At 41.6% G+C, this 20,319-nt stretch overlaps 1 protein-coding gene across 3 annotated transcripts in view; it reads left to right on the forward strand.

The window, feature by feature from the left end:
- rapgef1a (Rap guanine nucleotide exchange factor (GEF) 1a) overlaps window positions 1-20,319 on the forward strand; it is a 184,142-nt gene that overhangs the window by 133,374 nt on the left and 30,449 nt on the right. For all 3 annotated transcript variants that reach the window (XM_067969799.1, XM_067969797.1, XM_067969798.1), the window contains 4 exons: window positions 2,561-2,669; window positions 17,025-17,100; window positions 17,734-17,818; window positions 18,666-18,758. In XM_067969799.1, the coding sequence (XP_067825900.1) occupies window positions 2,561-2,669; window positions 17,025-17,100; window positions 17,734-17,818; window positions 18,666-18,758 (363 nt within the window). The remainder of the gene's footprint in view (window positions 1-2,560; window positions 2,670-17,024; window positions 17,101-17,733; window positions 17,819-18,665; window positions 18,759-20,319) is intronic.

A 20,319-nucleotide genomic window follows, 5' to 3' on the forward strand; every position in this document is an offset into this window, starting at 1 on the left:
ACAGTGCAAAGTAAGCACATTGGCTTTAAGGTTCAGGGCAACAAGGAAGTTGACTGGTATTATTTCTGTGCAAAATAGACTACATTAAACAAAGACAGTAGTTAAAAGTAGAAAAACAAAATCCCAAGGGGCTTCATACAAGGATAAAAATGGACACTGCATAAATGGGAGAGTTGGGAGATGTGACCAAAAATGTGGTAAAATAAGTAGATTTTGAGAAGGTGTTTAATGGTAAGGAGAGAGAAAATGAGATGGAGAGATTTAGGGAGAGTGTTTTGGAGAGCAGGGGTTAGACAGCTAAAAGCTCTGCCCCTCAGCGGGAGAGAGAGGGAGAGGATGTGCAGGAGGCCAGAGTTAGAGGAGTAATGGGCTAGGATGGATTATGAGGGTGGGAAAGGTTAAAGAGGTGGACAAGGCCATGGAAGGATTTGTAGGTGAGGATTTTAAATTAATATATTGGGGGATAAGCAGTTAATATAAGTGGGCATGGATTGGAGTGATGTGTGAGTGATACTTGGTGCAGGAGAAGGAGGCTTGCAGACTACTTTTGGGTCTAGTTACAGTTTATGGAGGACGGAGCTTGGGAGACTGGTTGGGAGGAGGAAGGGGTTGGGGGAGGCGAGGGTGTTTGAAAAATCTAGTCTGGAGGTGACAGTAGCACAGATTAGGATTTCAGCTGCAGTGGGAGTACGGTAGGGGTCAAAGGCAACAGTTGAAGTAAGCAGTCTTGCTAATGTCATTTTGCAACTCAGCTCCAGATCAAGGTTACATACTGTCTGATGCAACCTGAACAAGCAGTCTGAGCAGGAGATGGAGTCGGCAGCAAAGATAGAGGCTTTGATGGAATCCAACTATGATAACTTCAGTCTCCCCAGTGTTCAGTTGGAGGAAATTCTGGATCAACCACAACTTGATGTCAGACAGGTAGTCGGTGATAATTGTGGAGTGAGGTAGAGCGGAGTGTCAACAGCATAAAATGGAAATAGTTTGTGAATGATGTTGCTGAGGGCTAACCTGTAGATGGAGGCTGAGGCTGGATCCTTGGGGTATACTGTAGGTGATCATGTGGGCAGGAGCAAAAACCTTTACTTGACTTGCACTGGCTGCATTCAGACAGGTAGGAAGGGAGCCACACAAGAGAAGTGTAATGGAGATGGACCCAGGAAAAGAGCTGGTAGAGGTGGATATTGTGATTGTCTGCATTGAACACTGCAGAATGGACAAGGAGGGGATAATGTGTCACAGCCATAGGAGTTCTGATTGGTGACTTTGACCACAGCTGTCTTGGTGCTGTTGATTCGATAGAAATCAAACCGAAGGAATTGAAACAGGGAGTTGTAAGAGAGTTGGGCATAGAGTTGGGAGGCAAAGACCCGATCAAGGATCTTGAAGAGGTAAAGGAAGTTTGAAATGGACTGGTAGTTAGTGCAGCCAGGAGTCGAAGATAAAGCTTTTTGAGGGGCGAGGGGTTGTTTGTTTTGAAGGGCACGGACACGATGTCTGAACAGTGGGAACCATTACAGGGAAAGATACTTGAGTAGTTTGGAGTTGGGAAGGGAGGGAATCAAGGGAACAGGGGGCTGTGTCTCATGGAAGAGTTTAACTTGGAGAGGGAGATATGTAAAAACCTTGGCGATAAGGAGCTGCGGTAGCGGTTAGCAATGGATCAGGAACAGAGGTGGAGGGAGGAGGAGTTGCCAGCTGAAGTCGTCGTCCCAATACTGTAGACAAAAAAGTCTTAAGTTCCTCACACTTGGTGTTAGAGGTGAGGGTGGAGGAGACAGGAGGGGGTTGGAGACGCCAATTCTTCATTGGGAAGAGGAGTCAGGGATTATCCTCCCCGGAGGATGATCCTAGAAAATAGGAAGTTTTGGCCATGGAGAAAAGAGCACAATACCAGTTGATGCAATCAACCCGATCTGGTGATGGACCAGTCAGATGCCAGGTGTGCTTGAGCCTAGGCTCCTCAGACTTAAATTTACGAAATATGTCCAGGGGAAACAAAGTAAAGATACCTGAAAATGAATAGAAGGATAAAAATAAAAGAATAGCTGAAAATCCTCTAGCTTGGCATCACTACAGTTCAGAAATATAGGAGAATCCACTCGAATTAAACTTGAGCAGAAAGCTATGATTTGGGAAGATGGTAAATTGGATGACATTTAGGATACAGTTTTCAAAAATGTGGAATGAAACCATAGTATTAGCCCACTCTTCCTTTGTTGCAAATGAAAACTTACAGACCTAGAGCAGTTGATTCTTTAGTTACAGTCTACCCTGTGCATTAATTGGGAGCAATACTTAGCTGATTGTTTTCACCCGCAAAATAGTTTTAAAAAAATATTGCTCACTGGAATTATTTGAAAAAGGCATATAGTTGGAAAATACCAAAAATTCAACGATGTTCAAAGCTCAGTTTTCTTCAGAGCAGTTTTCTCACTTCGTATATTATTTTTATGTATGATATGGGCAGTTTCCACACTCGTATTTCTGGGCTGCATGAACTCATTGTGTTTAATATACCTGTTGTTCATTTCCGTACTGTCTGTCTTTTCCCTAGGCGAGCAGACACCCAGAACTCGCCAGATTTGGGTGAAAATGATGAAATGGATGAGTTGTCACTCATAGATCACGAAGAGATTGTGGCTAGGCTAACACTCAAACAGGAGGTAATGTATCCTTCCGCACAGAATGTGTATAGACTGATGCGCTGGTTGTGGACTAATTTGTTGACTTCTAATCTTTCATTCTTTTACTGCTGCATTATCAGCTGAGCAATATTTACCTGCAAAGGAATTGATCCCTTGCTTCCTGTGCAATAGCAACACCATCATCTGTTGCCAGGTTAAAAGCCAGTACTCGATCTGGTGTTAATGTGAAAACAACAAACGTAGCAATTTGCAAAGATGATATTTCCCAGTTGCCTGATGTCTCTTTTGTGGTACTGTATCGCGTACCGTGTGTGGAACTCTCTAGCTTCTAAATCACTGATTCTTTAAACCATAACATCTGAATTGTTCAAAGGACACTGTACCAAAATGTCCATTTTCGCTATTATAATTCTGGGAGTTAATATATAGTTAGAATTTCAAGATTAGGGATGCCGTTATAATATACAACAGCAACTTGCATTTATATAGCACCTTTAATGTAGTGAAATGCCCCAATGTGCTTCACAGGAGTGTCATCAGACAAAATTTGTCACTGAGCCACATAAGGAGATATTAGGACAACTGACCAAAAACTTGATCAGAGGTAGGTTTTATGGAGCATCTTAAAGGAGGAGAGAGAGGTAGAGAGCGGTGAGGTTTAGGGAGGGAATTCCAGAGCTTAGGGCCTAGACAGCTGAAGGCACGGCTGCCAGTGGTGGAGTGAAAGAAATTGGGCATGCGCAGAAGGCCAGAATTGGAGCAACACAGAGTTCTCGGAGGGTTGTAGGGCTGGAGGAGATTAGATATACAGGGAGGGGTGACCTAGATCTATACCTGTGGTTTACAAGTTCACTATATCTATTAAGTGCAATTACATACTGTACCTGCACCAGCACTAGGCTGCCATTTATATCTGTGCTGTCTAAGTATTCTGTTCACAGGTGGCATTTAGAGGTTTGATTTGCAGGTTGGCTGATAATTAAATCTGTCAGCCTCCACAATGGTGAATTTTTATGTTGCTGTTGCTGGCTCTGCCATCATTTGTTGTATCTTGTAGCAGCTGACTGCTGCTCAGAGGTGAAAAAACACGCTCTTCCCTGTCGGTGTGTTTTGTGCTTTGATAAAAGAACTGCATCTTATTATCAAGGTGATAATTGGGGCATTGGCTATCTTGTCCTGGTTGAAGACGATCACACTGTTGTATAGAAAGTGTTTTATGGGATTCTGACTTTATATAAATTAAGGTGAAGGATAATTTGAGGGTATAATTACTTTTAGTTCAAATATTTTCACCTCTTGAAATATGTCTGGTTGTATAAGTTTCTTTTGCTAAAGTGGGTGGTACAATGAGCTTTCACCTCTTGGGCATGGATTCATATCCAGCACAGCCTGATGGAACGAACGTATCATCTCTGCCGGCTCTAAGAAATGAGTTTACGCGTGAACCCATAGTTGAGAACTATCAGCAAGATTGGCAGTGTTCCCTCTCTTTTCTCCCCTCCCCCCCCCCCCCCCCCCCCCACCCTCTCGGGCCAAGAAACCATAAGCTGGTGTTGGGAGTGGAAAACCTTATCTCACAGCAGTGGGGTGCTCTTCGGAAATTGAGACTAAAGCACACTTTGGTGCCAGTACCAAAGAGCTTTATGCTGTAGCTGGCTGTGCTATAACCTAGGCAAGAAACATATTTTTCCACACAAGTATTGCGTTCCCCAGCACTGATATCCTTCACCTTAATGAGAAAAAAGTCACATTCAAAAACACAAAACATTTTTTTTTTAAAAACTGTTCACATAGATACTGCCAGTATCTACCGAAACTGGTAACAAAATTGCTAACCCTGATAACATTTGCTAAATTTACAAACTAATGTTAATTCTTGATTTCTGCAGTCTTTAGTGTAGTGATTTGATGTGTGTGGTTTGGGTCTATAGGGGTAATACATTCCCTATATTAAAAAAAAAATGATAATTTTAAACTGCACTTCAGTTCGACTTCAAAGGAACTGCATGAGGAATACTTACAAGGTATCGGTTTGTGAAGAAATCTGCTGGGTAGGAAATATCCTACACTTTATTTTGGCCTTAAGGAGACTTACTATTTCAGGTCTCCCTTCTATCAGGGAGCCCCTCAGCAGCTAACTTGCAGACAGGTCAGGCACAGCTTTATGGAGAACCCCAGAAATTGGAATGGAGGCCTGAAAACTGGTAAAAGCACTGAGTGGGCATTTCTGTTTCATTGTTATGGGCTAGGCACCTCTGGTGTCTAGTCTGGTTTGGATGCAAAGCCATAGGATTCTGTACAGAGTTGGCAGCAAGTGGGCCTGTAACTTGACTCAGTGGAGTGCTCCCTGATGCCACAGTTAGCTGAAATGTTGGGCTCTATTTTAGCACCCGCTGGCGGGGGGGCTCCGAAAATCGGAGAATCCCGGCGCGGTACCGGAGCCCGCCCCGAACCCGCGCACTTCCGGGTTCCCAGCTGACGCGCCAGCATCCGCGCGTAGCCCCCGCTGGTGGGAATCTCGCAGGCAATTAAAGCCAGCGGGGTTCCACTTGAAGGTATTTATGTAGGTATTTCAGGTCATTAACTGACCTGATTAAAGGATTATGTGGGATTTTAGAGCAAACTGGGACTGTTTCCCACACTGGGGGAAACACTCCCAGGTCAAATGGACGTGTTGCAGCTGTCAGCCTGTGGCAGCTGCAAAGGTCCATTTGACAGGTGGGGTGGGGGGAGACCCTCACCCATTGCAGGAGGCCACTCTGTCACTTGGGACAAAGTTTGGCCTCCACCACCCTCCTCCTGACAGTCAAAGTCACCAACCTGCACACTTACCCCGGGGTCCGGAGACATGTACCTACCTTGCGGACCCCCTCAGATGTACATCTTGCGGATGGGGGCCGCCGTAGCTGCAGTCATGACCTCCTCGGAGGGCGAACAGCATCACCAGCCTCGCCGTCCACCTCTGACACGTGGAGCTCCACAACAGAGTGCTGTGACCCATCCACCTGTACAGCAGGAGGGAGGGCTACTGCAGAGAGAGATGCGTCGCAGAGGGCACTACCCTCGCCACAGGGTCCACAGACCGAGGCTCAGCTTCCTGGACACCTCTAAGCAGCAGTGCGCACGGAGGCTCAGAGTCACTCGACATGAAGTCGTGGACATCTGCAGCCTCTTTCATGCCGAGCTGCTCCTGGCTGACCCGAGCACCATCTTCTTAACTGTCGCTGTCAAAGTGACCACTGCCCTCAACAACTTTTCCTCCGCATCCTTCCAGGGTGCAACCGGGGACATTGCCGATGTCTCTCAGTCGTCTGCGCAAAAGAGCCCTGCAAATACACCTACACCCACTCTGCAGTGACACAATGGGTGGCATCAGTTGTGGGTCCTCATAGTGATCCTCAGGATAGGGCATTATTGCACAAACCAGACAGGATTCGCGAAGGCATGGCAGTAGTGGTGCCAATGCAATATGTAATGTGAGTTGGTCAGAAATTCAATATAAGTAACACCCATGACAAACCCTCAGACACCCTTGTGCATCCCCTTCATGCTCACAACACGTTTGCCTTACACGGCCTACTGCACATATGTGATGCATGCCCTGTGGCTGCAGCACAGGTAGTGGCAGGTTGAGTGACGCTGGCCGTGAAAGAGATGCACGAGAGGGTGAGTATGAGAGAGAGCCATGAGATTGTATGAGGATTGGGTTGAGTGGTAGTGGCGGGATGAGTACTGGCGAGGTGAGTAGGTGCAGGTAAGATGAAGATGAGGTTTGAGTGGGTATGAGGGGTGATGTGACAGAGTTGTGTTGACAGTGCTGAAGGAGATGTGAGGTGGGGGCAGTGATGTGGCATGTAGGGGAAAGACTACATGTACTCACTTTGGCTGACCTACTGAGGTCGTTGGAGCGCCTCCTGCACTGTATGCAGGTGGGCGATATGTTGGTTGCGCTGGTGACCTCCTCTGCCACCTCGAGCCAGGCCTTCCTGGTGGCGGAGGCAGGCCGCTTCCTCCCGCACGCCGGGAGGAAGATCTCTGTCCTCCCCCTCCTCCTCACCCCATGTATTGATACCTGGAGTGAGGCATCATTAAACTGGGAGCAGCCTTCCCCCTGGGCTGCTCCATGCTGTAATTTTTGCTATTTGTTGCAGCATCTGTCAGTGGAGGACTGCCCCTTTAAATAGAGCGCCTCCAGCTGACAGATCTCACTGCGCATGCGCAGCCCGCCTGACGCGCAGATCAGCAGTGGGGAACCCGGAGGGGCAGGTAAGTGGATCCAATTAGTGGATTGGATCCTACAATCGTGCGGGAAACTGACTAATTTCACCGGGCGGGTTACCCATGCGCCCGATAGCCCCCCCGCCGAGAACCCTCAGCCCTGATAACATTGGGCCCGTTAAGTCTCAATGATGCTGAATTATAAAAGAGATATCTTCAACCAAATCAAGTATTACATTATATAGAGTGTACTGGCTCCTGTTTTCTGCCCCCCCTAGCCTCCCAATCATGGTTTCCTCCTTGAGCGTCCTGTCTTTCTTTCCTGGAACTGAGGGCGCTAATGAAACATAAGTGACACTGAATCGTGACTAACTTGGCAAGAGATATGCTTGATTCAAGGCTTCCATGTCATTGAAGCAAATTGGAGTGGTACATTCACATTATATGCTTGGATCTAGGATTTAAATATAGTCGAAGTATATGCCTTACCTAGTACACTACAAATTTGTGCTTGTATCAGACTCAAATGGGAAAACAGTGGGACCCATTTAAATAAATAACCTAGTTCCTAACACAACTTATTTATTCAAGTGAGCTATTCTACAAACTGAGTATCCAATTTTCCCCATTGCTTCTGTTGCAATGCTGTCTCAATCTAGCAGAGTAGTTTGCCCCAGTGTTGACTATTCTGTGCCCATCATTGCCAAGTTGGGTGGCTATTTGGGTAGAGCACGGGTTTCAGTAGAGTAGTTGAGTTGCAATCAATGGGAACATCACAACCTGTCTTTTCTCTTTACGGATACTGACTGATCTGTGCATTTCCAACATTTTCTGTTTTATTCTCGAGCCTTTAGAGTGGACTTTTACAAATTGCCCAAGAGCAGACATAGATGATGCCCTTTTTCTTTGCTTTCAGTAAGAAAGAGCCACTGCTCTGTACCCTCCCCATGAAGATTTAAATCTGATCAGAAAATACCTATGTAGAGAACTGAAGTCTAAACAGACTATCAGCCCTCTCAATTTAATTGAAGTTCAAAATATTGCATCTCATAGACAAACTGTTATAGAGCTGCATAGATGATTTATACCATGTGTGGTGTATATATTGAGATTTTTCACATTTCCATATGTGCCAGAGCAGATTTTATATGTGAAGCATAAACAAAACAATATGAGAGGGGATCATGTCTCTATTCATGGCATTAGTTACAGTTAGCATACTAGTCCCTCAACATTCCCAGAGCATTTGATAGTTCTCACATCCTGGCATTAACATGAAACTGGCTGCTTGTGGTGCATCTGAGGTGTTGAATAGGTTATATTACTTCCTCAGAGGATGCAAACAGGAGGTCATGATAAATGGATGTTCATTGCCTTATTGCAACATCAACACACGGGATTTCATGGGGAAATGTGCTTGACGCCACTCTTTTCGTCGAGGACCCAGTGTATGTCATCAAAAGCATTTTTGATAAATGTTGATATTTCACATCAGTCTCTAGTTCGCTTCAAAACAATTATACAAAATTAGTTTAAATGTGGAGTTGCAAGATTCATCCATTATAAGGTCATGCCTTTTTTGTTTTAACATAGAAACGAACGATTGAAATGCTTCACTTGGTTAAATTGGTTAGTGCTTTAAATGTGCATTAAATTTGTTTACTCTTCATTCAGTCGTGGCATTTAACCAATTAAAATGATCTATTTTCAAAGTTGAAGTTGTGCACCTGGGGTAAATCATGTGGGGGATCTGCTCACAGTTTTTGTGTATATACAGAATGAATGCAAGTTTATCATTAACTACAGGAAATCTATTACTTTCAGTCTCCTTTCTGCCCCCCAAAAAATTACGGTAACAAGAAGTACCCTAGTGTGGGCTAGTTCTTGTATAGTGTAAAATAAGGATAACCAAACTAAATGCAGCCTGAATCTCAAAAATTGAATTGGCTGCAGCCAATTGTTGCCTCAGCTTCAGAAGCATGATGCTAATATTCAGAACAGATGCAGTTGTGGCCAGGACTCAGCGGGCCATGAATTGCATTACTGATTGTGCAGGAGGAGGCCGTGCCTCTTTATCTAAGGATTGATTTTGATTTTTGACAGCAAAGCCCCTGGTAACCAGCAGCTGTCAAAAACAATCACGCAATTCATCGCTTCTTGGAGCATGTGTGCCCCTTGGGGGGGTGGGGGCCCAGTGGAATGGCAGCACTGGAATCTGCATATAATCATTTTGGATGTAAAGGTGAAGTGAGGAACTTGGCAGTTTGGTGGAATGTTCCTTACATTGAAACAAAAAATAGATTGCAGTTTTACTGATCTTACTGAATTAGAAGTCAGGTTTATGGGTTTAAGTTTCTATTGAAATATACAGCTTTTGATTATTTACGATGGGTGTAGTGGAGGATGCTTCCTTGTTCATTTAACTTTTAGAATAATTAAATGGACTAATTAAGTATGAACTGATAAATGGGACAATATAATTTTACAACATAAATAGGGCATGATTGATTTTTATTTCTTTTCCAGGAATGGGGCAGGGGCTAAGTGCATTTCTGGTCCTCAAAAATGTACTATTCAGAAGTGGGAATGAGAGGCAAAAAAAAATTTTAGTCTTTCACATGGAATTTGTCGGGTTAGCTTGTCAGGTACCTCATTTGCTGCTTCCCACATTTTAACCCATGTTCTATTACAAATTTTCACTCTCTGCTGGTATTGCATGCCAATTGTTTCCAGATGCACCATGTTCATAAATACTCATCCATCAATGGGTACTTGACGGAGTCTGATTCTATCAGTGTTTCATACTGGTATGCATTGCCAGAAAAATTAGAAATTTTAAACTTTTCCAAATACAGTCACCTCACATTATGTACCATGAGCAGTAAAGATTGATTAAATATCAGTCATTTTGAATGCATCTTGAACTTCCTTCCATAATTTTAATTTCATGGGTATGAAGAACTTGGATCCAGGAAAATTCTTCAGCAGGGCACAGGATTTGAGGACTAGGAGATATTGTTTAAAATAAAGGGTGTCAAAAGAAAATAGGAAATTTGTTAGTTAATAGCAATAATTTTAATCTTTGGCTGCTTCCACTCCTCCATTCTTCTTTACCAATTGATCTTCCAGCTTAACTACTTATACTTTCCTACTAACTTCATTATAATCTTTCTCATTCACCACTCCACCCCCCAAACCATATAATCCATTCAGTTGGTACACACTGAAACGTTTTGTAGTTAGTCTTGGTTTCTCCTCCCTATTCCTAACACCCCCCATCCTATCAAGTTGTCCAGATCTGTAGGCAACGATCACATTGACCTCCAGGTAATTGAAGCTTCTTTTTGTGCTAGGGTGAAACTAGCAATGAAATAAATAATTTTAGAACCCTTTACTGTCCAAGCAATATTCCACAAGTACCATGTGCATTCAAGTTCTAATTTTTATGTATCTAGTACCCAGTGTAGTATCGTCCCAGCCCTCTATATAAAAAAATAATGATCGATGCTCCTGTGTGAAATAAATTCATTTCTTTGAACATCCAAGAGACTGCAGCTTCTTTATCTTTTATCCATTACAACACATTCCCAAATAAGCGAGATCTTTCCAAATCAGGTAGCCTCATACCACCTCTTTCGTTTTAATTTTTCAGTTCCTACTTGTGGCTGCCTTCTCTTCCTGATTAAAATTTTAATCTTTTGTAATGAACCCTTACAAGAAGTCGGGGGGCTCTCTACTCAAATAATACATTCTGGGGTTCTGTGTAGTGCCTTTCATATAACTGCCCCAAGGTGCTTCACACATGGGAGAGCGATTGTCGCAAAGTTGTAGAAGAGATGACCAAAAGAATGGTCAGAAAGGTTTAAAGGTGGGAGAGAAGTAGTAGAGTAAGGAGGTTTAGAAAAAGAGCTCCAGAAAGTAGGGTAGAGATTGCTAAAGGGTTTGCCGCAAATAGAGGAATGGAGGGAAATGGATGGGGGGACACACAAGAGGCCCGTTTCAGAGGATTGAAGGATACATACTAGGATGCAGTGCTGGTGGCAGTGTGTGTATCAAGAATTATTTTTAATGAGGGCAAGGATTTTAAATTCATTGCATTGAGGGACAGGCAGCCAATGGACTTGGTGCAGGACAATATGTTCATGACAGTTTTGTACATGTTGGAGTTCATGTAGGATGGATCTCAGGAGGTCATTGGAGAAGTCAAGACTTGAGGTAAAAGAAAAAGCACGGAGAAGGGTTTCAAGAGAATGTGGTGAGGTTGGGGGACAGTGAGGAGCAATAATGCAGAGGTCGAATTAAGCAATCTTGATGGATATAGTATGGGTTTTGAAACAAGTTCAGGGTCAAACTGAACACTATGTACCATCTGGTTCAGCCTGGCCGAGCAGCTGAGGAAGGGGATGGAATTGGGAACAAGGAAGTAGAATTTTTGGTGGGGGAAAATATGGTGGCTTTGATTTTCAGTTGGAGAAAATTCTGGCTTATCGACAACTTGATGTTAGAGAAACCTTGTGATGAATCTAGCGTGCGGGTAGAGAGGTAGAGCTGGGTGTCATCAGTGTACGTATGGAAAGTGGCCCCATGCCTACAGACAATGTCTCAGGGCCAGAATGAACAGGAGGGATCTAAGGACAGGGTACTTTGGTAGTGAACCAGGAATGGGAAGACAAGCCATTGCTGAAGATATGATGGAAACTTTGGGTCAGGTTTGAGTGGCAGGACAACTCTACAAGAGACAGGCGGTGGGGTAGCTGACTGGTATTTTCATAATATTTTCTCTTCTACATTCAATGACTTCATCGTGTTCTTTCTCCTCCTAGTTTGTTTTGAATGTTGTGGCTGCTCAGGGCTGATTTCAAGTTTTATCATGTTAAAAGTATTTCGTATCAATTTCATAACAAATCTGTAATATACTATAGGACCAGCTGTATATGCTACAAACCTTCCAGATCACTCTTTTTATTACATTTATATGCTACCTCTATTGTACAATGGTAAAAGCAGTCAAAAATGAACTTGATTTTTATTCAATATTGTAAACAATAACCTATACCTGCCAGTGAGTTAATGGAAGTAATTCAATCTCTGGGTTTTGTTGACCTTCATAAATCCATTACAGTTTGACATTGAAACTGCTCAATTTAACTGTCTTGCACATAAAATGTAGGGTGACACTGTGGAGCAGGAAAAAAATAACAGGATCAAGAGGGCAGCCCCAAAGAAAATCTGCTGGAGATAGTCGTGATTGCAGTAAGCAAACAATATAAAATCAGGAGAATGTTTTGATGATTGTAATTTTAGTGGTGTCAGAATGAGGGTCATTGCTTATATATAAAAACATATTTTCCAAATATTGAATGTTGGGAGGATATCAATTCTAACTCAGTCCAGTGTTATTCACATGTTCTGCTGATTTGTTGCCCTTGTATTTAAAAAAAAATAACTGTGGTGATGAATAACTGGTGCCCAGTAACTGCATAATATCCAGAGATCTCTTTTATGTAAGAGCAGAGTGGGATAAAGTACCTGTTCTCTCTCCAGTCAATTTTGGAACATCACTGACGAAATTGCATTTATCCGTATCATTTTTCTGTTCCTGTTTTAGAAGAGTAGTCCCTTTTTTTTTACACTTTGCATCAGTACTCTGTCTCTGTAGGCAAGTTGGGCTCTATTGTATGATGTAAAGACTGAGAGTGCAAATGTCCAGGACTAGCTCCCTGTATGTATGTATGAATATATATATGCATATGCAATCCAGGTCTTCAACAAGCTAATTGCACCATTCTCTCTCACTACCTTTTCTAAAGTACATTGTTTCTCCCTGTAAACTGGTTACTGTGTGGGCCCACCATTCTGCATAGGCACAGACTGGCTGTGATATTTTGCCACTGTGTGCTTGCGTGAAGTATATTATGCCGTCACCACAAAGAGAATAATGGTTTGTGTGCACAATGGTGCCATGTGATGTCACCACATGGCCTTGCTGCTGCCAGGGTGGTGCATTTACTGGCCTCATGAGGACTGGCAGTAGTCAGGAAGGTCCAGTGAAAAAATGGATCTTGGACGTGGTCTTCTTTCAAAAAAATTTTTTTTAAAGATCCAGCCTCCAGCTGTGTACTGTGGGAGCCAGGAGCCAAAGACCAGTATAAAAGCAACAGTTTAGACATCCTTTAACCAGACTGTTTCACCATTTTAGTTAAAGTTTCTTGTGATGGAAATGCATCTGTTGTGTTTGTTGTGAAAATGAAAAATTAACTTGAGAACAAACTCAGGAAACTCGCCATAATAGTAAAACGCACCTTAGTTTATTTAGTGTAATTGCACAATCATTGCATCTACTGTCTAGCAATTTAATGTTTTTCTTACTTTGATAGATATTGCTTCAAATACAGAAACACTGACAGTTTAGTTTGACGGGAAAGATCCACTGGTGGGGTTATTGGCACTAACCTCCTGCTGGGAGTGTCGAGCATTTCACTGCTTGCATTGTCATTATGAACATTTTGAGACTACTTAATGCTTTAGTTGAAATGTTCACTGCAGAGATCAGTTCCTCTGGGACTATGGGTAAACGTAATTAAATTTTAACCACAAAGGCATATATTTTGAAGTGATTTTAACTACATACAAGATTAAAATTCAATTGGAAACTTGCCGAATGATTTGAATTTACACAGACACATATAAAATGGTTGGAGCTGTAGTTCTTAGGGTCTTGTAATCATTTCAGCCATCTAGAATTTCACTTTGAAACTGGAGTTGCAGATCTCCAGCATTTAGAAATATATGCCCTGTCACACATGCAGATTAAATGATTGAAAAATCAAGATGCAATTGTTCAAACCTTTTTTTTTTTAGCTTCCCCTGAATATGACAGTCTCTTTGTATCATCAAAATGTAATTGCTTTCCCACGTCCCTTCCCCAGCATCCTAATCACCTGAACGTCCTCCTTAAACAACAGCTCACATTTTCATGCTTAAGTTAAATAATCCACAGGTTGAAGACTAAAATCTTCTTCTAAATTTAATTTAGGCTCAAAATTTGTGCTTTGTCTTGTTCAGTGCCTTCCTGTTCTCTGTGCACATCTTCCTTGGGCTTTCTTCCCACCATATCCTATTTTCTTTTTGATCCTTTGGTACATTTCTCTGAATTGATACAAAAGCAGTTATGTTGTTCCCAAGCCTCTTGCAGTCCTACTCTGAGCTGGCCATGGGGAAGTGTATAAGTGCAACACTGATTAATTGATTGTAAATGCGTTTACTGTGTACCACAAATGTACTGTGGTACAATGCTGACATTTTGCAGCCAGATTACTTGTGTTCCTGTAAATCAGAACTTCTTACTGCAAACTACCTGCTACACTGCACCAACATAAGCTATTTCATAAGATTTAACACTGAATCCTATTTATCACTGCCATATTCCATTTATCCTCAAACCATGGGTAGTCCTAATTAATTTCTATGCAATCGTCAAATAAATTGAAGAATCAGCAGCTAGAATAATCGAATAGTTAGTACTTCACTGAGGCATAGTTTCTCACTTTCACAGTTGAGTGAGGGATTCCATTGCTTAATAAAATAAAAATGTAGTTTATTCCATAGTTCTTTCTACCAATTTGCTGCTGTGCTCGTATCAGCCACTACATGCTCGGGAAAATGATACATTAACCAAATCACAATAACGAAATATAGTGAAGCACAATATTCGTCAGTTTAAATATGTACTGGTCAATTCCCCATGGAGTGGCACATGGGAAATCAAGACTATGTGTAATTGTCAGGTGAAGTGGTTAAATGGCTAGGGTGCAGATTTAATTCAGTCTCCATTTTAGTTATTTTAAATTGTCCTTATTTTTTAGATTTCCAGTATTATAAATTCCTATGCCCACATTTATAGAAACTGCCTAGGTAAATTTGTCACACGATATTTGTATCCTCTGTAACACAGTGAACGTAAGACCTTATAATGGAGAAGGTGACACGGCATACAGATGCAAGATTTTTTATATAGATAAAATATAGAAATGTTATCTATCTATATTAAAGTTCAACCAAATTTTTTTGTAAAGGAATTTGAACCGTACGATAATTGAAGGGGAAAAAAGAAACACATGGGTAGGAAAAAAAAATCTTTTGGTCTATTTTTTTTTCTGTTCTTTTTCCTATTTGATCTTTCCTGTTTTCCATTCTTCACCCTCCCCTCATCTGCCTGCCCCAGGCACTGTGCTTTCTGTTTAATTGGGTCTCCACTATTTTCTTTCACAACAGGCAGCAGCTGAAATTGAGGGCCTGTTTAATACATTCATGACTGCTTTGCCTATTAGTTATTGTTTGAGACTTACAGCACCAGTGTAGAATGCCACGAAGGATATATTTTGAAAAACCAAAAGGTGATTTGGGAGAAAGAACTTACATTCATATGATGTCGTACCAATGTCCCAGTGCACTTCATATACAATAGATCACTTTCTGGAGTGCAGTAACTTTTATATAGTTATGTTATGACTTGGAAGTGGGGTAAGAAAATCCTTTTGTCCCTTGCATTATTAGGGATTAATCGAAAACTGAGAGTAACCAACAACATGTCTTGTTAAAGTAGTAATTCCTTTGAGTAGCCAAAAGTGAGTGTGGCTGTCTACCAGGAAATTTGTAGAGTTCTCCAGATGAAGAGACTTGGGGAATCCCAGTTTCTATCCCATGACCTGTTTGAAAGTATTCCCAGAGTATGTATATAATTGCAGATTTGTCTCAAGTTACTGCTAGTTAAAGGCTTAGTGACAAGGGATGCTATTAAGTATGAAGAATGTTGATATAATGTAAACTTTTATGTGAATATTGTTTGAATCCTCTGGACTCAAATTGGTTGGGCTACTCTATTCGGGTTCCTGTCGGGTTTGCGACTTATCGAGGTGGATTTTAACCATATTGTATACTATGCAAAACTTTCAGTATAATTGCTGTATCGCAGTATCTGAAATACTTGGTTTTGAACTGCTGACTTTAATTTCCATAGACACTGGAAGCCCTCTTTCTCCCCTGAACCCAGTCCCTACTTCCAGGAGAAACTATCAGGAAATGGGTTCCCTTGTTTGCAAATGTTTCATACTGAGTTCACAAAAAGCAACAGATCTTTGCGGGGAGGGGGGGGGGGGAAGATTCATTCTTCCCTCCCCGTTCCACCCTCCACTTTTGAAACATCTATTTAAATGGCACCTAAGGTGGGATAACTGATGCATGATGTATTTCACAAACTGTTGAGAGGTTTGAGCATATTCTGCTAACCACAGAGCCAGCCATGTGTGATTAGTTAGGTATGTACTTTTGTGAGCTTTTGAATGTTCATATTTCAGTGATTCCATACTCCTGTAATTCAATGTACTTGAGTATATCAATGGTTAATTTAAATGGTCTACCCTTTTTTGTGCTAAGAGGAAATACAATGAATACAATTATTTTTGCATGTTTAATACATTACTTTTGTGTGTGTGCATGTGTATATAATCACTAAACATTCATTGCTGAGGATTAACTACATATTTACAAGCAGTTTTTCTACAGAACAAGGAAACTTGTGGGGATTCCTTTTGCATGATTCTAAAGTCCATATCCTGGAGATTCCTGTTTTTCTCATGCCCTCTAATCCACTATCAACGTGCTCAGGTGCTGACAGGAATTGTACACTCAGGAGTGAATTTGATGCATTGCTTAATTTCTACAGCTCCATGTTGCTAATTGATTTTAATTCATTTAGAGTACAAACTGAATACTGCAACGGTTCATTGCCTGCTATTTGCTTGGGTCCATCAGATTTCAGATTATTCTACTTTCTATTATCTGACCCACCAAAAAAAAAATTCCTTTGCCTCAACCAATGGCATTATTAACACTGAAGTGGAGAAGTCAGATCAGGTTAATTCTAAAATCTTTGTATAATTGGTAATATATTGCACTCAGTCCATAAAGTTGATTTTCAGTATTCCAGTTACAAGTATAATGGACTGAGAAAAGAGGCAGATTTTATCATTTGAACAGTCTTCAAATATTATCAATGCTGATCTCTGATATTTATTGATGCATTTTATTAAATTGAGGTTTCTTTTTTCTTACGTATATATTTTTGAGTTTTTCTTTTGAACTTTTGCATTATAGGGAGAGGATGGCCCAGAAGTGCGGGGAGGCTCTGTAGATATTCTCATAGTACATGCAACTGAAACGGATCGTAAAGGTAAGAGCTTCACAAATATGCACTACTGCAGTGACTTCTGAAGGATTGAGTTCATTTTAGTTTTTTGGATCCATTTTCCTTGTGTAGGAATCAGAATTAATTAATTTGTGCTCTTTTAAGTTGGAATGTTGGAACATTCTACATTTTGGACATTGAAGCTCTCCACTTTCAGCACAAATTAGTTGAAGTCTTTAATTGCCTAATTAATAAAATAATTCATTTTTAATGTTGCATGACATTCTTTGATATGAGCCAGAGTTGGGCTGCTTAAGGTCACAAGTATTTATTTTTCACAGTCCTTGCTTCCTGCTGTGTACTCGTGCTATGTTTACTCAAGTTACTCATTGCATATTTTGAAACATAACCTTTTTTGAGGTCCACAATGTGGCTGTGGTGCTGGTTGTTAAAGTCAGGGTTTGATTATTGGAGCAGTGACTAAACCAGACAAAGCAAGTCAAAACAAATTCTGTAAAGTTAGCAGCATACTTTGGTTAAAGGAGCATGCTTTGTGTTTGTCTTTTTTATCAGTTCTAACATTGAGGAACACTATAGACAGCATTTCTGAGTTTGTTCAATCTGCTGGACAGTTTGTTTTATTCATAATTCCACTCGCTTGTCTGTCTTGCCCTCTAGATCTGGTCCTTTACTGTGAGGCATTCCTGACCACTTACCGGACATTCATTCCACCTGAGGAGATCATCAAGAAACTGCACTATCGATATCCTTTACTGATTTTGCAGGATTGCCAGCAATAGCTTGGCACGAAAGGACAGATCAATTTGACACATTAGTGATGTGCACATAGGGACAACGTTAGAATGGAGAATCCAGTGTGTAAGCTTGTACCTCTAATTATTTTTGTTGATTTCTGTTCCTCCAACCTCCCTCACTCCCCCAATCTTTTCAACAGCTTTTGTACAGCACATGGGCCCCTTGGATCGGGAAGGCCTTTTCAACCATAGTGCTGTTCCATCCTTGGGCAACTGGGGCAGTCACTGCATTGACAAGCAGCCACATCATTAGCCTGATTTTTCCTAATCATCTGCCTTTTTTTCTTGAAGAATAACTAATGATTTGGAGTGCTGGGCAATTGTGAGATTTCAGTTCCTATCCACAGTGAACACAAACATCTCAATGGCTGTGCTGCCAGATGACCAATTTTGTCCATTTTGCGTGCACTTGAAAGTTTAGATTGTAGATATTAGGCATTTTTTAAGCATGAGGAAGAGGTTGAGTTTTGCATTATATGGAAGATGAAAAATTACAGGAGCCTCGTGGATCTGGTTGGGACAGTTTGAATCCCAACATTAAGAATGGTTCAATTAGCTTAACCATCATTGAGAGGTTTATAGCTCACCCACTAGATGCTGGACCACATGGCATTGAAATCTTTTTGATTCAGCTGAGGCAGCATGGTCATGACCATCTCTTCCCTGTGGGCTTAAATGTGCTGTTGGCTCCTTTGTAGTGTGGAAAGTGTTGTTAAAAAAAAATCGGTTGGCCACAAATTTTTAATTATATAACAGTTAACATTTTAAAGTTTTTTTTTCTTAACTAATGACCACTTATGAGAAGTTTTGCCACTGTCCAGACACTTTCAAAAAACGAGTGAGCAAGAATACATTCTTCGTACTGGTGCGTGTGGTGGATGAACTCTGGTGAGTAATATTGACAAGTGACTACATATGAAGACTGCAAGCTTCCCCACAGCATGGTTAAGAAAATGCGTAAGTCCCAAAGTATAGCATGCCCCCATGTGTTTTAATAATCGACTGTAAGATAAGTTGCATTTAAAATGGGGGACCAAAAGTACTTTTTCCACTAGACTTGGTTTATTTCTACAACAATTCATTATGAAGGATGTTATGCATCTGTAACAGTAAGCTCTGTCATCACACTAAATTTCCTCCATACCAAAAATTCACAAGACTCCCAGGAGAAATTAGCACTTGATGCGCCACCTCTAAATAGATGAGGGCTGTGCAGTAGACGTGGTCTACATGGACTTCAGCAAAGCCTTTGACAAGGTACCGCATGGTAGGTTGTTACATAAGGTTAAATCTCACGGGATCCAAGGTGAGGTAGCCAATTGGATACAAAATTGGCTTGACGACAGAAGACAGAGGGTGATTGTAGAGGGTTGTTTTTCAAACTGGATGCCTGTGTCCAGCGGTGTGCCTCAGGGATCGGTGCTGGGTCCGCTGTTGTTTGTTATTTATATTAATGATTTGGATGAGAATTTAGGAGGCATGGTTAGTAAGTTTGCAGATGACACCAAGATTGGTGGCATTGTGGACAGTGAAGGTGGTTATCCAGGATTGCAACGGGATCTTGATAAATTGGGCCAGTGGGCCGATGAATGGCAGATGGAGTTTAATTTAGATAAATGTGAGGTGATGCATTTTGGTAGATCGAATCGGGCCAGGACTTACTCCGTTAATGATAGGGCGTTGGGAAGAGTTATAGAACAAAGATATCCAGGAGTACAGGTTCATAGCTCCTTGAAAGTGGAGTCACAGGTGGATAGGGTGGTGAAGAAGGCATTCGGCATGCTTGGTTTCATTGGTCAGAACATTGAATGCAGGAGTTGGGATGTCTTGTTGAAGTTGTACAGGGCATTGGTGAGGCCACACTTGGAGTACTGTGTACAGTTCTGGTCACCCTATTATAGAAAGGATATTATTAAACTAGAAAGAGTGCAGAAAAGATTTACTAGGATGCTACCGGGACTTGATGGTTTGACTTATAGGGAGAGGTTGGATAGACTGAGACTTTTTTCCCTGGAGAGTAGGAGGTTAAGGGGTGATCTTATAGAAGTCTATAAAATAATGAGGGGCATAGATAAGGTAGATAGTCAAAATCTTTTCCCAAAGGTAGGGGAGTCTATAACGAGGGGGCATAGATTTAAGGTGAGAGGGGAGAGATACAAAAGGGTCCAGAGGGGCAATTTTTTCACTCAAAGGGTGGTGAGTGTCTGGAACGAGCTGCCAGAGGCAGTAGTAGAGGCGGGTACAATTTTTGTCTTTTAAAAAGCATTTGGACAGTTACATGGGTAAGATGGGTATAGAGGGATATGGGCCAAGTGCAGGCAATTGGGACTAGCTTAGTGGTATAAACTGGGCAACATGGACATGTTGGGCCGAAGGGCCTGTTTCCATGTTGTAACTTCTATGATTCTATAAATAACGTGAACACTTATTTGCAACCACACCCCCCGCC

The sequence above is a fragment of the Heptranchias perlo genome, chromosome 31 (genome assembly GCF_035084215.1).
Source record: "Heptranchias perlo isolate sHepPer1 chromosome 31, sHepPer1.hap1, whole genome shotgun sequence".
In the NCBI taxonomy this organism is placed as follows: domain Eukaryota; kingdom Metazoa; phylum Chordata; class Chondrichthyes; order Hexanchiformes; family Hexanchidae; genus Heptranchias; species Heptranchias perlo.